Source organism: Lissotriton helveticus, chromosome 2_2 (assembly GCF_964261635.1).
Source record: "Lissotriton helveticus chromosome 2_2, aLisHel1.1, whole genome shotgun sequence".
NCBI classification, from domain to species: Eukaryota; Metazoa; Chordata; class Amphibia; order Caudata; family Salamandridae; genus Lissotriton; species Lissotriton helveticus.
Window position 1 is genome coordinate 169,694,885 of NC_136060.1, and position 25,961 is coordinate 169,720,845.

The 25,961-nt window shown below is 46.9% G+C and overlaps 1 protein-coding gene across 1 annotated transcript in view; it reads left to right on the top strand.

Annotated features, from left to right (window-relative positions):
* Positions 1 to 11,816: 11,816 nt before the first annotated feature.
* BEND4 (BEN domain containing 4) overlaps positions 11,817 to 25,961 on the top strand; it is a 431,660-nt gene continuing 417,515 nt past the window's right edge. Inside the window, exon 1 of the mRNA XM_078678968.1 lies at positions 11,817 to 12,227. Within this exon, the coding sequence (XP_078535094.1) occupies positions 11,825 to 12,227 (403 nt within the window). The 5' untranslated portion in view covers positions 11,817 to 11,824. The remainder of the gene's footprint in view (positions 12,228 to 25,961) is intronic.

Consider the following 25,961-nt stretch of genomic DNA (forward strand, 5'->3'; position numbering starts at 1 on the left):
CTCGGAATCAATATCATTGTGAGTAACTTGACCTAACCTGTGACTTTGAAAATCACCTTCTGTTATGGAAAAAATGGTGTTTTCAAATGTTGGCTCAGAATTCATCTCATCTACATGATCTGCATCAGACAGACTGGCAACTCTCCTGTTATATTGGCAAAATGCTCCAAAGTGACCTATTTGTAACACTCTTTACCTCTAGCTGGGCAATGTCGAAATTGAAATGAATGCGATTTGGAACCACAGCAAGTGCAAGACAGTTTACCAGAGATAGGAAATTGTTTAACTGGATTGTATGCTGTGGGGGTTTAATAGGTTTACCCCTAGAATTAGCAGGTTTGACACTGGAGTCTTTTATAGTAATAGCTGCAACCCCTGTAGACAGATTATCAACATTGATGGTATTGAAGGAGGTGATAGAGCTTTCAATACTTTTGGCAATTTCAATAGCCTCTTGTAAGGATGGATTGCATTGTCTCAAAAGTTGCTCTTGAATTGTTTTTATTAGAACAACGAATAATTAATTGGTCTTGAATATTGGAAAAGTTGCTGCAGGCCTGAAGACAGCAGGAAATGTGCGCAACAAGAGGCACACTTCAGACAAGAGCCAGGGCGCTCCAAACAGGGCAAATACGGCACAGCACAGGACAGCCGACAGGAACAGCAGGGAGTGTACCAACTCCTCGAGCAGCAACTCGTCAGCAGTGCCAAAGGATGGAGGAAGAGCCAGGAAGTCCACAGAAATGGAGAAAAACAATCCAATTCCGAATAAGTTGTGCATGTGGATGCTCCAGGGTAAGTAAGTGGAAACAAAATCCCAGATTGTCGCCAATATGTAGTGTGTCCAAAAATCCAGAGAGATTCTTGAAAGTAGAGGAGTCGCTTATAGGAGCATCCATCTTCTGAAGAGCAGCAGTGTAACTGAAGAGGAACTGCTCTTCAGAATGTGGAACGAATACAGCATGTTCAAAGATATACAATGATGGCGCATGGATGCAGAGGGAATACATCCATGGTGAGAGAACACAAGAGATATCATTGTATGCAAACATTCTATTCTACTATCACAGTATTCTGGCCCCTCTGGTGTTTATTATATATGTAAAAAATGTGAGTTCCTTTTTGCCCGCTGCCACAAATGAAGGCCCAAGGATAGGAAACTTGTCTGCACCAATGTTACTTTACGCAGACGATGCAGTCCTTATGGCAAGGACCCCAAAAGCCCTCTACATTCTGGTAATGTATTTTGTAAATTCATGAGTAAACTAGGCCTTGCTACAAATTTTGGGAAGTCACACATCATGGCTTGTGGCCCAGGTAGGAGAAGTGCCCTCAAACTAACACTAGAGAGCCAATCACTGGCTCTTGTAAATAGCTTTAGTTATCTGGGAGTTGTTCTCAATTCCTCTGGTTTGTGGTAATCACAGATCAGATGTTCCTGTTGAAAACTAAGTAGGTCGGCATGAGCAATTTCAAACCTTCCCCACTTAGTGCAAAGGGCACCATAACCCCCCAAATGAATATATATAATTCCAAATGTCTCCCACTGTCCTGTTATGTGGCTTGAGTGTGGGGATACTCTAACGCCCTACCTCTAGCGACTGAGGAAAATTGGACATGTAGGCAGTTTCTTTCACTTCCCCCACTACCTCTGCTTTCATTATTCATTCAGAGCACAGTTTACAACATATTGAGGAGCGAGTAAAATTGACCCCTCTCTTCTTATGAGTTGCTATACGGTCAAATAAAGAGTGCAATCTGAACAGGGATATCGTATGGAGTTGCATTCATTTGGAGAAGGGTTTGTCAATCTCATGGCTGCGCTTTGTCCAACGTACTTTAACAGTTCTTGGTCTTTCTGATATGTTAAAGTCACCATCCACCTTTGTTAAAGGTGATAAACAAGTAGTTAAGTCTTGGGCCGTCGAATTTAGTTAAATGCAGAGGTTGCAAGAAGACTGACTTAAAGCTCACTATAGGAGTACATTATGTTTTTAGCCTAGATTAAGCCTGCATTGTATTTAATCCAGGAATTATTCCTTGGGAACAATCTCTTCTTTTTTGTTTTAGAGCAGGCATGGTGTGAAGATGTTTGAGTTTTTGGGAGGGTCACAGTGCCTTTGGGGCCAGTGCACCTGTTTGCCCTTGTGACGGGCTGTCCGTACAAACTTTGACACCTTCTAAGTTTTTTGTAAATTATTTTAATTTTTCCTTCAGCTCTTTTTAAAGCCTATTCTAAAGCCACTATTGTTTTGGAAGTGCAGGGAAGTGCTACATTACATACAGCTTCTAGAGGATTCTGATGTCTGCTTGAGAGTATGTTATTTTTTAAAGGTGGCTGTAAGCTCAAGGAAAACTAAGGCAGCAGGATTGTTTAGTATTTTATAGCTATAGGGGCAAGTTTTTAAGGACATTCTTTCTTATGGACTCTGGAGGGCTTTGATACCCACACAGCGTTTCTCCTAGCAGAATATACCAACAAACGTTTAATTAACTTTTATACTGTATTTGTGTTGTATTTTGCACTAATTGTATATATTCATAACGGTTTCATTGTCATAGCTATGGTGAAGTTGGACCAACATTTTTTATGTATGTGATGAATTGTTTTCTTTTATGATTTCTTTGATCTTGAATAAAGTTTGATTCAATCGAATTGAAGAAGAAGGGAACATTGAAGAGGCTGGTAAGGCCTCAGGATCAAAGTCTTCGATACTTTACAGCTTTGGCGATTAAATGCTTGCTCCTCTGTTAACAAAGCATCCGTTATCCTCAGAGTGGACTCTGTCCCCCACCTCCCATGTAGCAAAATATATCTCTTTTTTTGTTAGAGCAAAATTTCGAAAGAGGTCAGATCATGACTGAGATCTGAATGTCCTTGTCGATCTTTGCTGGACAAAACAGTGATGACACCGGATTTAGATGCTAACATGTTGGCATTTATCAGTAAAAGTGGGAAGTACTCTGAAAGAAATCAACAATTGAGAGTCACCCTGACTTCTCAAACCACCAGAACTTCTCTCATACTCGTTCAAACACCTTACTACACACACAAACTCTGCTGGTCCCCCCACTGGGGTAAAAAATAGTTCCAGTCAAAGTCTTTGTTCTCCTCCTTTCAAAAACACACTCTGGAAGATAACTCCTAGAGGAAACCTCCAAAGCTCTAATGTGAGACACCCACCAGAAAGAAACGAAACAAAGTAACATCGCCCATTTAAATAACAAATCCTTCAAAGACACAAACTCATTCTCATCTCAACTTATTAACATGTAATAACTACAAGATCGTCTACCACCAAATCCATCACACCTGAGACAGCCAAAACGAAACCACCAAAAGAGCCTCTGCCTGCTCTCTCTTAACTTTCTCTACCAACCTCTGAAGCGTGGAAAACTAGAGAAACGTACAACTGAGTCCCAACATCCAACTCTGTAGAAATACATCCACCGCCTTGGCTTCTGGATCTGGCTTCCATCTAAAGAAGGCCAGAATCTGTGCATTCAACCTGCTTGCAAACAGATCCACCTCGAACGGACCCCAACTTCTCTATAAAGTGTTGAAGGCCTCTCTGTGCAACATTCAATTGCTGGAATCCCTCATATTCCTTAAATTCCAATCCAACACTAAATTCAACGATCACCTTCTCAAACGCTTATAATCTTATTGCTCTTCCTACTCCCTCACCTATGGCTTGCCCTTTAGCTACTTCCTTCTCATTCAAGTCTTCATTTGTTCTTCTGGGATTCTTCTTTTCCTCCTTTTTTCTCTCCACTCCTATGATCTGATTCTTCTTTCCCTCCTCACTTCTCTTCTTTCCCGTTCTCATGTCCTCTGCTCTCCTTTTCCTCTCTTCTCTTCACATTTCTGTTATTTTGCCCTTTCTTCTTATTTTTTCCCCATCTCTACAATACACTTCTCTAGCCTTTTACCTTTTCTTCTTCTCCTCTTGCTTTTCTCTCACCTTCATCCCATCTCACCTGCTTCTCTTCCTAACATCACATATTCCATTCCCCATTTGCTTTAATGTTCTCCTCTTCCTGTTCTCATCGTTCTCGATCTGCCTCTACTCTCTAGCTTTCTTTCCAGCATCCTCAACTCTGCCCTCCCCTCCTGTTTCTTCTCCCTCTTCTATCCCTTGCTCTTCTCTCCTCAGGGGCCGCCCTTGTCACCCAATCTGTACGCTCCCTCTTCTCCCAGAGACTGACTGCCCTCCAGATCCCTCACTAGCTAAAAAGCATCCAGCTCTTAATGAAAGTCCAATAAAGCTGGAAAGTGTCAGTCCATGTTAGTCAAAAGCTTACTCAGGTCTTGACTTAAAAATTATCCAAACTTTCAATGATAGGTCAGGTGGACGCATCTGTGGTTGGTGAGAGAGAGAGAGAGGTGTGATGTGTGCGCCATGTGTGGTCTGGGACCACAGCTGCACACTGTCCTCGCTGGAGGATCAGCAGGTTGGAGTCATGACACACAAATTGCCATTTAGATTTCACCCGACAGGGTACAGATGATCCACGATCTTTAGCCTGTACTTCAGAAGACATTTGTGTTGCAGAATTAGTCAAACATTTTTAGGCAGAGTCTGATGTGGGGCACCCTACAGTGGTATACCAACACAGATACCCTGTGTCACTACCCACTCTGCAAGTTCCTAGGACCAGCCCTGAGGGATAATGTGTTGTGTATGGCTGTATGTCACCTGCAAACGTCGCACAAAGCCAGTGAGTTAAATTACTCTGGTTGGTAGGGTGACGTGATCACCTCCCTCCAGGTCATTACAGACACTCTTTTCCTGTTCTGGACTTTCTTCTGGAAATCTAATCCATTATGGGTGTTGTAATCTTGTTTTAGTTCCATTGAAAGAAGTAAATGTACACTCCTGAAAACAATGATTTGTAAGCGACAGGTAAGTAAATAATATTTTTTTCTAAAGCGTTTGAATGCCTGGGAGACCCCACTAGAATGCTGTCACTAATCAGGTAGAAAGAAATAAGACATACTTAACATTAGAAGCAAAGAGCCAAGTCTTCAAGAATTTCCTGAAACACACCCTGTTTGTTTGAGACCTCGATGAAAAGCTTGCACGCGGAGTAGGAAAAGTTTCTGAAGGTCGCTCTCCATGCCGCACAGCACCACCTCTGTGCCGCTGCCCCAGAGCCCGCTGCTGCCGCTTCTCAGGTTCGAGCCTTGTGCTCACTCTATCCCATTGCGCCGTGATTGTGCCTATGCCTGCATTTTTACGGTGTGTCTAGTGCATTGTCCTCCGTGCATGTACTGTGTTTTCTCACCCTATTTTGTCCTGTTTGTATCCTCCTTTGCCTTCTGTACCCCTACCCACTCTCCACTTCGTTTATCTTTTCCCGCCGCTTTGTCCCTGCCCCCATCACCCACTCGCCGCCCCGCCTCCCAGCTGCTCCTCCCTCCCACCTCCCCTTATATGGCGGCCGCTGCGCTGCCGTGCAGCTGGCACACGTAGGGCAAGCCCATCTGCACCTGTCCACACCCAGCGCCAGACCCCCTGGCCCCTGCGAATGCCACAACACCTGACGCCGCTACGATGCCAGCACCCACCCTCCACGCACTCAACACAGGATGATCACACACCTACATCCTGGCCGCCCCGAAGAGTACCAAGGAACCCTTCTCCTGCTGGAACTGCAGTTTCACCAGCATCCGATCCGCAAATCTAACCACCGCAAAATAACGCAACCACCTCAGATGCATTCTTCGCAACACCCGCTCCGCCCGCAAACACGCCGTTGAACTCTGGGACCTACTCGACTCAACCTCCCCAGACGTCGCCTTCCTGACGGAGACCTGGCTGAACCCCTTCTCGGCACCCGACATCGCCATAGCCATGCCGGATGGCTACAATATCACCCGCAGGGACCGCACTAACAGAGTAGGAATCGCCATCGTCCCCAGGAACACTCTCAGAGTCTCAACCAACACCGACGACACCCTCAGCACCGCTAAACACCTGCACTTCCAGATACACACCGATTCCAACACCACCCTCAGAGGAACCCTCATCTACAGACCACCGGGACCCCGACCACAATTCAGCGACTCCATCGCAGGCTTCGTCAGTACCCACGCCCTCGCCTCCACAGACTACATCCTCCTCGGGGACCTGAACTTCCACCTCGAGAACAACAACGACACCAACTCCACCACCCTGATCAACAACCTCACCAACCTCGGACTCAGACAGCTTGTCACAACACCCACCCACTCTGCCGGCCACACGGTTGACCCCATCTTCCCCGCAAGCTCCCACGTCTCCTTCAACCACACCACCAAACTCCGCTGGACCGACCATCGCTGCATTCACTTCACCTTCCGGATGCCCACCACGCACCACCGCACCCAACAGATCCCCCGCCGCTGCTGCTGGAGCAAAGTCACAGAAGACCAGCTAACCACGACCCTCTCCTGGAGCCCACCCACCGACCCCGCCACCGCCACCCGCAACCTCAGGCAATGGATTGACGACTGCGCCAACTCCCTCACCCCAATCAAGAAACCCTCCAACAGACACGCCAGCAAGAAAGCCAGCTGGTTCAATGAAGTCCTCCAGGCCTCCAAGCAAACCTGCCGAAAGCTAGAGAAGAAATGGCACCGTGAGCAGACACTGGACAGCTACGCAGCCCACAAGAACGCCACCCGCAGACACCATCACCTCATCAGATCCACAAAAAGGGCCTCCTTCAAAGTCCGCCAAGACAACAACGGACAAAACAGCAAAGAGCTCTTCAACATCCTGAAGGAACTCTCCAACCCCAGCGCCAACACCAAAGACATCCCACCTTCACAAGACCTATGCGATGCCCTTGCCACCTTCTTCCATCGCAAGATCGCAGACATCCACGACAGCTTCAATGCCATGACCGCCCCGGCAACCACTGAGACCCCCCTCCTCCACACAGCCACCATCCACACCGATCCCCTGCTCTCCTGGACCAACATAAACGATTACGACACCATCAAATCATGAACACCATCCACTCCAGATCCCCGTCAGACCCATGCCCACACCACATCTTCAACAAAGCCAGCAGCACCATCGCACCCCATCTCCGGAAAGTCATCAACATCTCCTTCGAGACAACGACCTTCCCGGAGAGCTGGAAGCACGCCGAGATAAACGCATTACACAAAAAACCCAAGGCTGACCCCAAGGACCTCAAGAATTTCCGGCCCATCTCCCTGCTCTCATTCCCGGCGAAGGTCATTGAGAAGACCGTCAACAGACAACTGACCCGCTACCTCGAGGAGAACAACATCCTGGACCCATCCCAGTCCGGGTTCCTCAGCAACCACAGCACCGAAACTGCCCTCATCGCTGCCACCGATGACAATAGGACCCTGCTGGACGACTGAGAAACCGCGGCCCTCGTCCTCCTGGACCTGTCAGCCACCTTCGACACTGTCTGCCACCGCACTCTACACACACGCCTCATCGACGCTGGGATCCCAGACAAGGCCCTGGAATAGACCTTCTCCTTCCTCTCCGGTTGAACCCAGAGTGTTTGCCTCCCCCTTTCCGCTCCGAAGCCAAAGAGATGATCTGCGGCATACCCAAGGGCTTATCTCTCAGCCCGACATTGTTCAACATCTACATGGCACTGCTTGCCCACGTCGCCCGACTGCACGATCTCAACATCATCTCCTACACCGACGACACCCAGCTGATCCTCTCCTTCACCAAGGACCCCCTCACCACCAAAACCAACCTCCACGAAGGGATGAAAGCTGTCGCCGAGTGGATGAAGAGCAGCTGACTGAAGCTAAACTCGGACAAGACAGAAGTCCTTATCCTCGGTTCCACCCCCTCGGACTAGGGCGACTCTTGGTGGCCGACCGCACTAGGAACAGCTCCAACACCCACCGACCACGCACGCAACCTGGGGTTCATCCTCAACTCTACACTCTCCATGACAAAGCAGGTCAATGCGTCTCGTCCTCCTGCTTCAACACCCTCCGCATGCTCCACAAGATCTACAGGTGGATCCCCACCGAAACAAGAATGGTCACCCAGGCTCTCGTCAGCAGCAGGCTGGACTACGAAAACGCCCTCTACACTGGAACCTCGGCCAAACTCCTGAAACGACTTCAACGCAAGGCAATTCTGGCTTGTAAATCTGGAGCCCCCACTGATCCATGTCCCCCTATCATTTTACATCACTTGATAGAGACAGTAAATCCTTACATAAATAGTCTCATCAACGCATCTTTTGAAACTGGGCTAGTGCCGAATGATTGGAAGAAGGCCATTGTAAAGCCTCTGATGAAGAAGCAGAATAAATCGCCCACGGATCTTAGCAATATGCGTCCCATTTCCTTGCTACCTGTTCTAAGTAAAATCATGGAACGGTTAGTACATGATGAGCTCAAAACATTTGTAGAGGCCCATAATATTCTGCACCCTCAGCAGTCGGGATTTTGTTCCGGCCATTCAACCGAAACAGCCTTGATCGAACTAGCTGATTCTGTCAGGTTTCTGCAGGATGAGGGAAGGCAGACAGTCCTCGTCCTGCTTGACTTGACAGCAGCATTCGACACCATCTCGCATGCCATCCTGATTAACAGAATGCGAGAGATTGGCGTGACAGACACAGCCTTGGCATGGGTAATTTCGTTTCTATCCAATAGGTCCCAGACTGTGTCCTTGGGTCCCTATCTATCCAGCGAAAAATCAATTTCATCAGGAGTGCCACAGGGGTCCATATTAAGCCCTCTTTTTTTTAACATCTATATGGCCCCCCTTCTCGCTGTGATAGAATCTCATGGGATCCTTGTCACGTCTTATGCCGACGATACACAACTTGTCGTTACCATCGATAAAAAGTGGCCGGATGCAGACCTTCGTTTTAAAAACTGCCTCTCGGATGTTTTCCAATGGTTGAACAAAAACCATCTTAAATGCAACAGTGCGAAGACAGAAATTATACCGCTGGGTAAAGATCTATCTTTCTGTCCGAAAGACTGGTGGCCCTTGGGATCGGAGGCCCCCCCCCAGTGCAGTGGTATCAGCTCGGAATCTAGGTGTGCAATTTGATTCACTCCTTTCTTTCGATGACCACATCAGGATTACGGCTGGACGCTGTTTTGGTCTCATTAAATCACTGAAAAAATTCTTCGATTTCCTCCCCATTGCAGCTAGAAAATCAGTCGCGGTAGCTTTAATACTTTCCCGACTTGATTACTGCAACGGATTAATGGCTGGAGTGAAAAAGTCCACCCTTAAGAAGCTACAGAGTATACAACATGCAGCGGCGAGACTGGTCCTACAACTTCCCAGAAGGTCATCAGCTTCAGCAGCATTAAGAGCTCTGCATTGGCTACCATTGCATAAAAGAATTCTTTTTAAATTGCTTCTCACCGTTTTTAAATCCATGCAAAACACAGGTCCCCGCTACCTTACAAATCGCTTTGTGCGTTATAATCCTCCGCGATGTCTGAGATCATCTGGGACAAACCTCATCTTGATTCCCAGATTTAAATACAAAACCAAGGGTGGGAAAACTTTCACTGTCTTGGCAGCCAAGGCATGGAATAACCTACCAGTCAACCTCAGACTGACTGAAAAGGAGGGTCTTTTCAGAAAACTCCTCAAGACATGGGTGTACCAACAATCAGATACCTCCGTACTGGCAGCCATTTAGTCTCATCGTTTCACCTGCTTCATTTTTCATCTACCTACTGTTCGCAAGCTCAGCGCCAAGATGCTCCCCTGGGAGCGAATGTTCGCGCTTTATAAAACCCCATAAATATCAAAAATATCAAATATCAAAACGCCTCTTCACGCCTGATCCTCGACGTCCCTCGCTGCAACCTCATCACACCCCACCTGAGAGACCTGCACTGGCTCCTTGTCAATAAGAGGATCACCTTCAAGCTCCTCACCCTCGCACACAGGGAACTCCACAACAACGGACCAGCATACCTCAACAGACTCAGCTTCTACACCCTCAACCACCAGCTACGCTCCACTGACCTTGCCCTCGTCACAGTCCCCGCATCTGAAGAGCGACCTCAGGTGGCAGATCTGTCTCCCACCTCGCCGCCAAAACCTGGAACACCCTCCCTGTCCGCTACGGCAGACCCAGGATGTGCTAACCTGGCTATTCGAGCAGTAGCAGCTCCCCCACCCCCCAGCGCCTTGAGACCCTCACGGGTAAGTAGTGCGCTCTACAAATGTTCTGATTGATTGATTGATTACCACCCCCAAAATGCCTTCTTTACCTTAGGAATGACCACAAACCTAGCACTAGATGATCTTAAAACACGTTGAGGGACATGCCAGGTAAAAGTTCAGAAAATCTAAAGGTCCAGATCCATGCAATGCCTTGTGTACAATACACAAGGCCTTGAATGTTACCCTATCATAGATCAGTAGCCACTGGAGGTCCCTAGTACACTTAGATATACAACTGAATTTTGGGATTTTTAGAAGCAAACGAGCAGCCGGATTCTGCAGAGACTCTAGTTCTGATGGGAGACGTTTATGTATTCCCAAACACATTGCATTACAAATTTATATACATCTATCATCAACAAAACCCGCATCAACTACTGTTTTTTTTGCATGTCTAAAACATCAGGACTGGAGACAATGGGCCATATGTATGAAGGTACCGATTTGTGATTCTGAAATAGCGATTTTTAAGAAATCGCTATTTCAGAATCGCAAATTGGCATGTATGTACAAATTCGCATTTTTTGTGTGAATTCTTAGTATTCCTTAATTGCGATTAGCAAATTGCGAATCACAATTAAGGAATAGTTTCCCATTCATTTCTATGGGCCAGGAGGCCCTTAAATGCAATTGCAAATAAGGATTCGCAAATTTTGTGATTCCTTATTTTGCACCAGATTTTACTTTATACATACCATTTTGCAAATTCGCAAAATGTCTCCCAATGTCTCTAATGACTTGGGAGTGTAGTATTCGCTAATGGTTGGTATATTTGGTTTCAAATGTTGGAAGCAATAGCTGCTGGGTGTGTTGTCTACCGTGCCTGAAGTGGGAGTGTATCTTTGCATAGACATTTCTTTAAACATGTCTTCGCTTACTGTTGTTGCAATAGTAAGTGAAGAAATGTTTATTCATTTACGCGGCTAAGCGTCAACTAAGAAAGAAGAGGTATCGCTTTAAAACAGAGAATTGTTATCCTGACTTCACATTAAAATAGCAAACTTAAAAATCCAATACAGTAATCGTGTGTTTTCACACAGAGTTTATAGAACGTCTGATTACTCTTTTAAGAACAACTAAAAGTGTCTTCACTGCGTGATTCACGTTCTTTTGCTGGCACTGAAGAGCGAAGTTTGGGTTCACCACATTGATATAAATGATCGCCCTGCTGCCAACGTAGTCTTATGTGCCTTTTCTTTTAACATTAAACCGGACCCTTTTCTAGCCTTTGGGGGTGACTCTTCCCACTCGTGGTGGATGCGCCTTGAGACTGCTGGTACTCTTCAGGCGAATGGCCCCTCGCTCTAGGGTTACCCTATAATGGTGATTTGAGGGAGGTGGTGCCCTCGGCTGTCGCCTGCCGCATCCGTCCACACAACTCCCCCTCCAGCCCCTCCACGCTAGAGCAGCAAGCAGCACCCCCAGGCGATGGACTGCGGATGGGGTCCCGCCCCTTCCCCCGGTTATCATTAGCAGAGATTACCCTAAACACTTGCTTCTTGACTTGTCTTCTCCCTGCAGGCATTGGAGAGGGCGGCTGTCAATCACGCGGCTCCCCTGCACGGCTCAGCCCCGTGCAGGCAGCAGCCAGGAGACCAGCCTGAGAAGGGAGCCGGGGAGCGATGGAGGGGGAGATGCAGCAGCAGGCGGAGGAGGGGCCCTGCCTCCAGAAGATTTACAGGCAGAGGAGCCCCTATAGCCTCCTCAAAACCTTCCCCTGCAAGAGGGCCCTGGGAAGGAGGTATGACAGACCCACCATGGTACCCATACCCCGCCTGGGATGCTCCTCGGGGCGGCACGAGACGCAGGAGCATCACTTTCAGCATCTCCCAAGCTCCTCCATCAGCAGCAACAGTGCGCATCAGCAGTACCAGGCAGCGCACAGCTCCTGTCAGGATGGGCCCGTCAGGGCGGCCGCATACACCGCCTCTTCCTCCCATTGCCAGCAGAGGAGCGGGCACCCGGGCGCCCCCAGCAGGTTGAGCCAGCAGCCAGGCAGGGACGGCTCCCTGGAGCTCAGCGCAGGTATTCACTCGTTCCCTTCACACTGCCAGTGCACAGAGCCTCGGCTGTACCCGAGTGAGTGCTACGGAGGGGGCGCGAGGGTAGGGGTGACGTGAGGTGTGCAAGGATCACTTGAGGGTCGCGTGAGTGGGGCGGGAGTTCTGCTTCTTTAACAGCCGGAGGGCGGACTAACAGGAAACAGATGGCACGCGAGTTCACGCTACTCCCTGTTAACTGGGCTATGATTTGGGTGAACCTGTGTGCCAAAGGACAAGATTAACTCCCGATGCGAGTCTGGAATGAGAAAGAGAGTTGTGAAAATACTTATAATTCAGATTGGTAAAAAAAAGTCATCATAAATAATGCATTTAAATATTTCAATAACGTGTTAAATTGAATATTCCATCCTAACTCTATGCACATTCCGCTTTATTTAGGAATGTGCATGCCCATGCTTGGTTGTCTTGAGATATGTGGATAGTGGGGCACGCCCGTCCAGAATGTCATCTGACAAAAATATTAGGCGTTTTTACTTACAGGCTTGATAGTTTAATAGTAATTTGCACATCATTGGCGTTTACAGGTTAGTTTTCACAAACTGCTGTTAATTATGACTGAATGTACATTTAAATGGCTGATTATAAACCTAATGGGAATGATGTATGCTTTTTTAACTGACCACATCTTTCATTTTCTGTGGCACGATTGAAATAAAAACAAGAAGTGACCTTTTAAAAAGTTATGAGGAAGAGAAAAAAATAAAAACGCAAACAAAATAACTCCACCAAGAAAAACCTAAAAAGCTGAGTGCAGGTGGGTGGCATCGTCAGTGTTAGCCGCACAAAAATACAGAATTAAATTGTTTGCAACTGAACTGTAATGTATTTTTGTTTCAATATGTATAAACAATCACAATACACAGAGAATTCGAAAACGGAAACGTTCTATTCTTTTAACATATAAATTGAGATATGCAATGAATGTTAAGGTCTACACGGGCTATATAGAGTTAAACGTCCAATAGCGTGATTGGCAACTGGAATTTGGCTTTATGGAATGGGGAAATGGCATCTTTATGCAGCACGCAATCAAAAACGAATTACAATAAATCCTATATAATTGCAGAGGTCATTCTCCTTAATGAGATTTTATTAACCTGGCTGTCATGCTTTTGAGCCGGGAAGATATTTTATCTTCTTCAACTGATAAAAGTGTCAGCTATAGACCGCCATAAAAATATTCATAAATCTACACATCTGTGGCAGCCTATCAGCGTCCCCCGTTTGGACATTAAAAGCATTCTAATTACTTTCTGTCTAGCGGAGATGAAATGCTGCCTGCTATACTATGGGCTTGGCAGGCGTGATTGCTTTTGTTTGCCATCAGAAACAGCAGCATCCTTTGCGAGCTGCGGCGGGCCCTGGAAATATTCAGAGTTTGAGTGAGCAGAATAAATAGTACCAGGCGCCATCTGGATGTGACAGCACCAGGGATATCCGCTCGTCTGGGTGTGCGTGACATTCTGGACCATTGATTTATGAACAGAGATATTATCCTGCTTGGGTACCAAAGTGGCCATATACATGTGTGTGTATGTATGTATATATGGATATATATTTATATATTCATGTATTGAATGGTTGAGTGGTATAATGGATGCCTTTTCTCGATGTGAGCTGCTTCTTCTGTGTTTATGCATCAATAATCGGACTTGCTTCAAAGTGCTGTTGCAATTATTCTGTGAAGGCCATATAGTTATATAATAGTGTATACTTTTGTTTTCATGTATTATTAACATGCATTCTTAGCATCTGCACTGTTTGCCTCACTCAATGTAAGAAAAACCTCCACATTTGATAGATTTTAATGCCATTTTAAATTGCAGCAATATATCGCCGTGACCACACGAAATCACTGCACAATATGATTATAATCAGGGTACAAGTCCTAGAAAAAGAAGTGGGCGTACTAACCTAGTTAATCAGTATACAAGTGGCATCGAGCGTGTGGCATCGCAGTGTGTGGCATCATAAGAACTGCCATTACAAGAATTGATATTAGATCTTAAGCCCTCACATGTATGTTTAGCAGGTGTTTCATGAGTACATTTGAGCACATTTGGGTATACTTGCAAACCCTCCTGATTTAGGCAGAAGATTCACACTTTTGTACGCTACATATAAAACAATGTTAGCTTTTGTCTGCGTTAAGCTTTCTATAACCATAGTACTTTAAAAGAAATAGTGATATGTAAATTATTACAACGCCTCCTCAAGGGTAATAAGAGTATTTAAATGCAATTTATTTTGTGAAAATTCTTGGAAAGATCAACACACCTGACGTTCTAACAGTGCATGCAAATCTCCTAAACAGAGCCTGAACAAAGTGAAAAGCTGCCTCTCCTAAGTAAGTGTGAAGTGCTAACAAGGTGCAAGCCTTTGTTTCCCCTCTGCTGCATTTGCATCAGGTGTGAGGCTCCTGACTGCTGCCAGCCAGGAAACTCCAACAAAAGGAGGCTCGATGACCCCTGAGACTAGGACTTTGTTATGGCCGAGTATCTCAGCAGGAGTCAGAAATAAGAAAGCCCCGTCCCGCCTGCGCTTTGTTGTGATCGAAAGCAGACAACAACATGCAGGCGCTGCTGAATGTGTCCTGGTATTTGGAAATTACACCGGGACGAATACAACATCTTTTTTAACGGGGCCCAACTTCTTGACAGGGTGGACGGCATCCACCCTGTGAAAGAAGTGGGGGGACGCCGTCCCCCCATGTGGACCCCCGACTCGTGCCCTGATTATAATAATGAAACAATTTAATAAAGTTTTAAACTTTGACAATTCAGGCAAAAAATTAGCTATAGCATACTTACCATTGAAGGGCCCTTAGTCTATGCTCGTTCCGATGTTAATACTAACACTTCATGCGCTTCTGAAATCAGAATGGATAAATATTTAAGTGCTCAACCTGACATCAAATTGCTCCTGTTGCTTTTTCGAGAAATACTGTCAAAAGTTTAGAAAGGGATGGGTCAAACAGCAGTGGACCGTCCTTCGAATGACACCCACTGTTGGAAATGACCATCTTGTGCACATATTTAAACAGGTTTTTGTCTTCCGTTGCTCTCCCTTTAAACTGGGTAAAAGTGATATATATCTGATTGGTATATTTAATTTACTTATAGGTCCTTATTATAGGGTACCATATGTAACACAGGCCTATAAATCAAATGCTACTAGTGGGCTGCAGCACTGATTGTGACACCTTCTAAAATAGCACTAGAATGTTTTTTTCCTGCGCTGCCACTGCTGCCTGGATATGCAGTTTTGAACTATCATTTCGACCTGGCAAAGTATACCTTTTGCCAGGCTTAAACATTCCCTTTTAATACTTACAAGTCACCCCTAACGTAGACCATAAATACCCATAGGACAGGATTTATGTTATTTAAAACGGTTGGACATGTATATTTTACATGTCCTGCAGGTGAAAAGTCTTCAGTCATTTTTCACTGTGACAAGGCTGGCTATCCCATAGGAAAACAGTGGGTTATACTATAACAACTTATAGTGCTTAGGTTCCGCTAGAAAAATATCCATGGACTAATTTTAATAGTAATTTAAAATGCAACCTAATGGTTAAGTCAGATTTGACATTACTTTTTTTTAGAAATGACAATTTCGAAAAGTGTCATTTTCCTACCTAAGTCTACTGGGCCTTCTGCCTTAGTCCAATGCCACCTGAATGCTGATGGCTCTGCTGGGGGTCGATGCAGGAGCATAGTTTTGTCAATAAGTCTGGGAAGTTGAGCTTCAGATTTTTTGACAATCACTCTGGCTAATCATGTTAATCAATATAGGAGAAGTAGCACTTGAGGGGGGTTTAAGGGCTGCCAGTGGAAAGGGAAATGAGTGCTGATTGTGAGGGTACTTCTTACACAGTATTTTGTAACATAACCATGTTTTAAGTCCTTCAAAACAGAGACGAAAGTGTGTGTGTGTTTTGATTGAGCATTTAAAAATCTCAGGTGAAATCCAACAGACACCTTTTTCATACCTGACTGAAAGCTCCTGTACCCAACTATTTATTAAATAATACATTTATTGGGGAGGTGTAACAACCCCTCTGAAGCTAAGTCCTTGGTTAGATGTGGATTGCTTCCACAAATAGGACAAAGGGGTTGGGAACGGACAGGTATTTTTTTCCCTAGCGCAGTATGTCTTGGGGACTGTGCCCAACCCTTTCATAAGCTTTAAAGGATGCCTACCATGCCACTGGAAGATGTTGCTCATATCTAGTCTGGCCTCCCTTTTGTCTTTCTAGCCAACTTGGCTCCAAGCCCAGTGGAGGAATTGGTTTGGAGTGTCCACAAGGAGGGGTCTGCCCAATTCCATATCTATACCTCTGGATGGACACAGGGAACTGTGACCAGGAAAGAAGGGTTCTGCCTTGTTGGGTTTAAGGAAAGAGGGGTACTGTGGGATAGCTTACAGTAAAACACACAGGAAGGGCTGCAACATTGGTATGTTCACCCCTGGAACTTCTACCTCATTTGTTAGGGCTAGCTAAGAGTCACCCGCCCACAGGCTGAAACTATGCATAAATATGGACCCCCGCAGAACACTCCTGGACCTGTGAAGAATCAGAAGAACTGCCCTGCAGTCTGAAAACCATGAAGGGAGACAGGGCCTGCTTGCCTTGAACTCAGGACCCCAGAAGTGACTCCCAAGTGTGAGTTGGCCGACTTCCTGTGTGAGGTACAGGTACATACCAAGGTCTCAGAAGTCTCTCTACCTGCATCTGCCCAGCTGCCAGTTCCAACTGGACCTGCCCTGGATCATGCTGATGGCCTCTATCCGAGTGAATCCTAACCTCCAGATGGTGCCTCCCATGTCCTTGATCTTTGGCTGGTATTATAGTGTACTCCTATTCAAACTGCATAAGCTGGGACCTACAGACTTTGAGTCAACTTTTCCTCCAGAAAACCAGCTGGAGACTCGACCATCATCAAGCTGATGCATCAAACATAAAATCTGTTGCTTGCTGGTTTGCCACTCTGATGTGGATCTGACTTTCAGAAAATTTCTATTTCCAAACCTAGAGCGCTTCATCAGGACCTTCACCGAGCAGCATCCCGTTGACATCGAAGCTTCCACAGACATGGAATCAAGACTTTGCCTGCTCATAACTTTCCCTCCTTCATCGTTGACCATACCAGGGCCCCGCTCTCCAGCAACCCGCTGTCTCCAAGCCCTCTTTTGGACTCAACTTGTAGCTTGCCCTGCTAACGAGTCATTGACAAACACCTTTTCTTCAGAAAAATGTCTAAGTCTGAAGGTAAACTTTCCACTTGGATGAACCTCATCCCTGTTTCAACTGTCAATCCATCGTGGTCAGCCATAACTTATGACTTTGGCCCACTCTAGTGTGAGCAGATAACCACGGTTGGCGTTCTATGTTATTCAGGCTTTAAAAAAAAATCACATTTCAGGTTCTACTTGTTGGATTTGATTTATTTGATGCCATTTTATTTATTTAAAATATACTCTATTTTTCTAAATTCGTTTGGGATTTTTCTTGTATGTGGTTTTCACTTTATTACTATATGAGTTTTGCATAAATACTTTATACATTGCCTTGAAGTTAAGCCTGACTCCTTTCTTCCAATCCACAGGGAACTTAAGCACAGGGTTATCCAGGGACTTTAGTGGTTCACTGTAAGAAATTGGGGTATTAGCTGAGGGAGGTGGAAGCCCCACTCGGGGAACAACCACAATCCTTGACAGGGAGCACCCCAAAAGTCCCCAAATTAACCTGTTTTTAACCCTGCGGTAGCTTGGCACAAAAAAGTCATGCCTTATGCAGGAAGCTGACTCTGTATGTGATATTATCACTAGGTGGCAATACCGTGCACAGAGTCTAGGGGTTCCCCAAAAGTGTACAGGGCTCAATGTAAAACGCCAAGTGCTCTATTAGTGGTAGTGAGGGCAAGCAGCCTTAGGCCTAACACAGACAAGTGTAAGACATTGATTGAATACACATGATCAACAATGGACACACGACTCAAGAAGGAGATCCAGACCAATTTTATAAAATTATACTTTGTTTGTACTTTATTTTAAGACCCAGGTCTTCGTAATAAGGTAAGTACGTTTTTAATTAAAAATACTTTTCGAGTTTCAGAAGTTTGACAGTGCAAATTTCAGACCAGTTCAATATTATCCTGTGGAGAAAAACAATTGTGCAATGTAACTTACAGTTCCAGTACAGAATTCGGGGGCTCAGACCAACACTGCGGGCAATGTCGGTTATGGAGGACTGGGGCACCAAAGAGGTGCTGGATTCGGTTTCTGCTCGGGGGCAGTCAATCCCAGCAATAGATTTACCCTCGCTGTCAGCGGAGAGCAATGAAGCAGGTCAGTTTTAAGCAGACCGCCAATATGGTTACGGTCGGCGGTGACTGGCTGCTGTCGATCTGCTGTCCTCAGACCACCACAGAGAGGTTGTGGTCAAGCAGGAAGGGCACGAGAGGCAGGAGGAGGCTGAGAGGGCCACTTGCAGGAGGGCTTGTGCTCTCTGGCACAGGGCTGGGCACAGCTTAGGTCGTGGGGCCGAGAGGATCCCTGGAGGTCGTGGAGGACGTCCTGCTGTAAGGTATTTTTCTGACCGGGTAGAGTCGCATCAGCACAGGTGTCGGTCCTCTACCACTGCGGTCGTGGCGTTCTTTGGTATCAATTGGTCTCGTCAACACAAGGGTCGGTCCTCACCATTGTGAGTCTGGTACTGGCAGGTGCCGGGTACTAGAGTCACTAGTCCAAAGGGATGTTCTTGGCACTTTCGTGAAGGTTGAAAGGTCTCTGGGGTTTCTTGAAGGCTTTGCAGAGTTTCGGGAAGAACATCCGCTCCAGTGGTCGAACCATTTGCAGGTGGCGGGTACTTGCCAGGGTTTGTGTGCAGTAGTTCCGTTCCTGGTCCGCAGTGGTCATTTTCCCTCTTCTTCTTTGGTCCGTTGAGTCCCAGGGTGAGGTCTGGGGGAGCCCCCTACATACTAACTTTAGGAGGCGTTTAAGGGGAGTAGCAGGTAGGGCCAATGGGCACCTTACCTGGATGGCTACACCCTCTATTATGTCACTCTCCTATGGGAGGGGGGATAGACCTAGCCCTGATTGGAGCCCCCTCCATCTTCAAGATGACAGGGACTGAAAGTTGTGCTTCACCTCACTTCCCACCACCTTATGTGTGGGGTTGGCAGAGGTGGGCACACCTCCTATCCTTTCAAATTTCCCCGCCCTTTTTCCCCGCCCAAAGTGGGGGTGTAAACCAGGGGCTGCCATCTGCTGCTAGCAGCAGAGGCGGGGGGGTCACATTACAAAAGCGGCAGGCCTTTTAAGCTTCCCTGCGCACTGGCCCATTCTGGGGGAGGAGACATGACACCTCTGCCCAGGATGTGCATTGTTTCTGGTTCCAGAGAGAAGGGGCTCTCTACCCAGGGGTCCAGAAACAAGTCTGGCGGTGGCTGGCTGCCTACAGCCAGTCAAGAGACCACACCCGGGGTGTAGGAATTCAGAGGGCACCTCTGAGGTGCCCTTTGGATACATGGTAAAATAAATCCCACACTGGCATCAGTGTGGATTTATTGAAAGGAGTAGTTTGGTACCAAACACTACTATAGTCAGTAAAGCCATCATGGTGCTGTAGAATTCAGGTTGTTGAGTTCCCAACCCATGTACTCTTGATGGCTTCATTGGCACTTACAATATTGGAAAATGGTGTCCAATATTGTAGGGGCACATCTGCTCAAGCAGATTAGCCCTCACCTGTAGTATAGTGCACCCTGCCCAAGGGCTGTGGGGCCTGCTAGACGGGTGACTGACCTATACTGTCAGGCAGTGCTGGCTGACATGGTACCCAGCCGGGGTCGCATGTCTAGTTTGTCGTTTTCTCCCTCACAGGGGTATGCAGGCGGTAAGGGCAGTGGCATTGTCTGAGTGAAGGGGTCCCAAGGGACCCTCCTCAGCTTCCAGGCATGGGGTACCCAGGGTACCATTTACTAGGAACTTAAAGGGAGAAGAAGTACCAATTGAGGGTTTGTTTTTAGGGAAGGAGCACTGGCACAGGGAAACTGAATTGCACGGATCCTGTGTACCACATTTGAAACCACATCAAAACCTAGCAAAAAGTAGGGGTATAACCATGCAAAAAAGGGACTTTCTCACACCTAACTTAGGGGCCTATTACGATGCATCGGAGCAAGGGACCGACTGCCGATGTTGCGGCGGTCCCGCCATTCAAATTAGGAAGCATCCTGGCCTTTTACATTGCGGGTGGATCTGCTGGCTGCAGACCCGCTTGCATTGTAAAAGGAGTTTGCACAGCATTGCCATGTACAACATGGCAGGCACCTGGTGGTGCCTGCCACGTAGTGCATTGCAATGAGGGGGGAGGGTACTATAGGTACCCACCATGTGCACCCCCCAACACCCTGGGGGCCTGCAACAGGCCCCCAACAACAAGGACCCCATGCCTTTCCATGGCGGCATCGCTGCCATGGAAAGGCCAATTTCCGCCAACATCATAATATGGATGGCGGTGTACCATATTGTGACCTTTTCTGCCCGGTCGACAAGTCGACCGTCGGAAAAGCAGCGGATGGTCTTTGCGTCCGCCGTGGTCCTCACAGCCATACTAATATGGCGGGGGTCAATCAGGCATTGATGGTGGGCGGATCACCCCCGCCGGGCCAGGGGTGGCTACCGCCGGCCCGGGCGATCCACCCACTATCCTAATGGGCCCCTTAGAGGCAATGTTTAAAGTATTTATGCAGCACACAAACAGTAATAAAGTAAAAACACAACACAAGAAAGGTCCCAAACCAATAAAAAAAGACTACATTTTAAAAATGAAAATGATACTAGAACAACAAAAAATCAAATTAATCGAACCCGAGAGATGCAGTTTCAAAGTTTTAAGTAGATATGGCGCCCAAAATCACAAAGGGTCACTCGCGGTCATCTAGTTGTGCTAGGCCGTGGGAAACTCACACGTTCAGGCCAACTGGGATGGAGCACAGGTCAGATGCAGGAACCAGGTTAGCCCCCTGAAAAAGTTACCTTCTCAAAGTCCGGCTTGAAGACTTCTATTTACGGTCGAGGAGGCTGCAAGGAGCAGGGAGAACATCGCAGATGGGTGTCGCTGTATCGCTAAGAGCAGGCCTGGCATCGCGCACTGTTGTCGCTGTAGTGCAAGGATCCATTAGCCGTCATAGACGGTTGATGCTGTAGCTTTATATCGGTGGTCATTGCGGGCTGTAGGTCGAAGTGTAGCTCTTGCATTGCCAGTGGTCACTGTAGCGCTGAGACTCCTATTCACTGGAGTTTGGCATTTGTAGTCATCGCAAGCTGCAGAGTCGCGGCACAAACGGGTCCATTCACAGTTGTGAAGAACCCCAAACGTCAGGATTTCACCTTTCTTCACAGCTCAACTGATGCCATCAAGGGTCTAGAACTTGGGGAAATGCTTCTTGGGGATCAGGAATTCACTCCAGCAGAGGCCAGCAGGGCTCGGGCAGGTCCGGTTGCAGGCCCAGGAAGGTCCAGCGCAGCAGCTCAGCTGGGCCGTGCAGGGAGGCCCCTGAAGCTTGTTGTGTCCCAGCTCAGACAGGAGGTCAGCAAACTCACGCCTGGAGTCACTTGGGTTAGCCTAGGATGAAGGAAGCTGGTCCAGTCTGCCTTCTAAGAGAACAAGGCAGTTCTCAAGTAACAGGGAAGTCCCCTGGGGCAAGGCAGTCCTACTTCTTTAATGTCCACAGGCCCAGGATTATACAAATGGTTGGCTGTGGAAGTCCAATATTAATATCTGGGGCCAGTGTTTTGAAGTAGGTGGATTCCCCCACATCTGTTTCTGGAAAGTTCATCCCTTTCCCTGTCAAGGTTCCAAGAATCTGGTGTGACAAAAGACTAGTTTCAGGTTCCTTTGTGTGAGCTGGAGACAATCCCCTTGAAGTGTTAGTGGGGCAAGGCACAGCTCTGCATGCCCCCAGCCATACTGGTAGCATGGCCCAACCTCCCCACATATAGTCCCCTCCTGTTTTACTGTCTGGAAAAAATACAAAAACCCCAGCAGCATAACTTTTTACCGTCATCTGACCCAGGACACTGGCAGAAGGAACAAATAGTTAGAACAAGAAAAAGCCAACTTTCTAAAAGTGCCAATCTGACTTTACTAATAAAAAGGATTTAAATTACAAATAATTTGAGTGTAAGCAGTGTATTTCTATCTGCATTATTAGTCAATGGGTGAGATAACCTGTACAACAGTCAAAAATTACTTTAGGAGTTTATCACTCCAAGGACATGCCCTACTTAAATACAATGCACCCTGCTCTATGAGCCTTTAAGGCCTACCTTAGGAGTGACTTGTATGTATTAAAAAGAAAAAGGTTAGGCCTGGCAAAAGGTTTATTTTGCCAATTTGGACTGCACTACAGGCTGCAGTGGGAGGCCTAAGACATTTCTAAAGGCTACTTTAGTGAATGGCACAATGAGTGCTGTAGGCACAGTAGTGCAAAAACAACAGTTGATGGACAGAATGCAGAACAATGTCATACATTCACCCCAGTACAGAGATCTGGGCCTAAATCCATAGTTTTTAGGTCTCGCACCTGCGATACAGGGCAGTTCAGACATGGCCATATGCAAATCAGCCTTGACCCTGTGCCTCATGGGAACAGTCCAGCCCGAACTGCCAAGCCATGTGTTCCCTGGACCGGAATCAAGCATCCTAGGACCGGTTTCTGGCTATCAGCCGTCATCAGCCAGGATAGCTTGACTCCAGTGGTGTGGAGAGCACGGGACTTACGTCTGAGCATACTCGTCCCACTCGGGGTGACAAATGCAAAAACAACAGTTGATGGACAGAATGCAGAACAATGTCATACATTCACCCCAGTACAGAGAACTGGGCCTAAATCCATTGTTTTTTTGCTCACCACACCATCCCAGTTCAGACATGGCCATATGCAAATCAGCCTTGTCTCTGTGCCTCATGGGAACCGTCCATAACGAACTGCCAAGCCATGTCTTCCCTAGACCGGAATCAAGCATCCTAGGACCGGTTTCTGGCTATCAGCCGTCATCAGCCAGGATAGCTTGACTCCAGTGGTGTAGAGAGCACGGGACTCACGTCTGAGCATACCCGTCCCACTCGGGGTGACAAATGCAAAAAGAACAGTGGATGGACAGAATGCAGAACAATGTAATACATTCACCCCAGTACAGAGATCTGGGCCTAAATCCATCATGTTTTTGCTCACCACACCACCCCAGTTCAGTCATGGCCATATGCAAATCAGCCTTGACCCTGTGCCTCATGGGAACAGTCAAGCCCGAATTGCCAAACCATGTCTTCCCTGGACCGGAATCAAGCATCCTAGGACCGGTTTCTGGCTATCAGCCGTCATCAGCCAGGATAGCTTGACTCCAGTGGTGTGGAGAGCACAGGCTCACGTCTGAGCAAAACCGTACCACACGGGTTGACAAATGCAAAAACAACAGTTGATGGACAGAATGCAGAACAATGACATACATTCACCCCAGTACAGAGATCTGGGCTTAAAGCCATAATTTTTTTGCTCACCACACCACCCCAGTTCAGACATGGCCATATGCAAATCAGCCTTGACCCTGTGCCTCATGGGAACAGTCCAACCCGAACTGCCAAGCCATGTCTTTCCTGGACCGGAATCAAGCATCCTTGGACCGGTTTCTGGCTATCAGCCGTCATCAGCCAGGATAGCTTGACTCCAGTGGTGTGGAGAGCACGGGACTCACGTCTGAGCATACCAGTCCCACTCGGGGTGACAAATGCAAAAACAACAGTTGAAGGGCAGAATGCAGAACAATGTCATACATTTACCACAGTACAGACATCTGGGCCTAAATCCATCGTTTTATTGCTCACCACACCACCCCAGTTCAGACATGGCCATATGCAAATCAGCCTTGACCCTGTGCCTCATGGGAACAGTCCCAAAAGCAACAATTGATGGACGGAATGTTGCAAAATGGCCGAACATTCACCCCCCAGTCACAGATCTGGGTTTAATCCATCGTTATTTTGCTCACCAGACCACCCCAGTTCAGACATGGCCAAATGCAAATCAGTCTTGACCCTGTGCCTCATGGGAACAGTCTAGCCCAAACTGCCAAGCCATGTCTTTCCTGGACCGGAACCAAGCATCCTAGGACCGGTTTCTGGCTATCAGCCGTCATCAGCCAGGATAGCTTAATTCCAGTGGCCTGGAGAGCACGGGACTCACGTCTGAGTATACCCGTCCCACTCGGGGTGACAAATGCAAAAACAACAATTGATGGACGGAATGTTGCACAATGGCAGAACATTCACCCCCAGTCACAGATCTGGGTTTAATCCATCGTTATTTTGCTCACCAGACCACCCCAGTTCAGACATGGCCATATGCAAATCAGTCTTGACCCTGTGCCTCATGGGAACAGTCCAGTCCGAACTGCCAAGCCATGTCTTTCTTGGACCGGAACTAAGCATCCTAGGACCTGTTTCTGGCTATCGGCCGTCATCAGCCAGGATAGCTTGATTCCAGTGGCCTGGAGAGCACTGGATTCACGTCTGAGCATACCCGTATCACTCGGGGTGACAAATGCACGTAGTGAGCAAGGGACCCACATAATTAAATGGACCAAGCAGGAATATGCCAATTGCACCATGTTTTAATGAGGGAGAGCACAAGCACTTTTCCACTGGTTAGCAAGGAAAAAGTGCAAAATGCAACAAAAAAGGTTCTGAAACAGAAGGCAACAAATCTGGGGGAGACCCCGCAAAAGGGCCAAGTCCAATATTCACCCTGACAAGGATCGTGATTATTTTTTGAGGTGGGTTCTCGCCCCACCTCAACTAATACTCCAATTTCATACATTGGTGTTAAGCCGTGGAGTCAGTACTTGTGTATTTTGCAGTGCCACTCAATAATGTTTGTAAAACCAAATATCCCATGTGATAATCTGACATTAAACTTGATTTTTTAAATTCTACTGTATTTGTTTAGTTGGCCATTTCCCCTTCTTCAATTTCAATACTATTCTCATATTGTGCACCTGTGATTTTTGGAAGAATGGTGGTGGATCTCAGCCACATTGAAAGCTTCACTGTGGCAGTCCTGTCCTGTGTAAGGAGAGTGGCTGAAGTACTCCACGAATCTGGAGTATCATATAGCACTCATAGCCTTGAAAGACGTCCACCTACTGCAGTCTGCAGCACAGAAGCAAGAGGAGGAGGGAGCAGAGGGTGACGATGTGTGGCAGAAGGAAGGAAAGGATGACATTTTAGTGTCAGAGGAAGCAGAAGATGACCCTGATGTGGCCCTGCTGTTTGTTCTCTTTCTACTTCAGCTAAAGACACCCTAACCTAAACTGTACCTGTATACTATACAGGTCAGTGCTTAGTTGGGGGAAAAAAACAAAGTAAATGCCAGGGCCCTCGTCAGGAGGCCACTGCAGCTTGCATCACCCACTGCCTGGCCATCACTGACAATGACAGTACCTGTGTGTAAGTGTGACAATTCAGATTATTTGAGGCAGCCCCAAAACTATAAGAAAGGCTTGGGGGCAGGTATTAGTTGTTTTTATTGTCTATTGAATTCATAAATAACTGTTGTTCTGCTCATCTCTAAATAACACAACCAGTGCCACTATGCGGCACCTGTCATAATTGCTGGTGTTGACAATT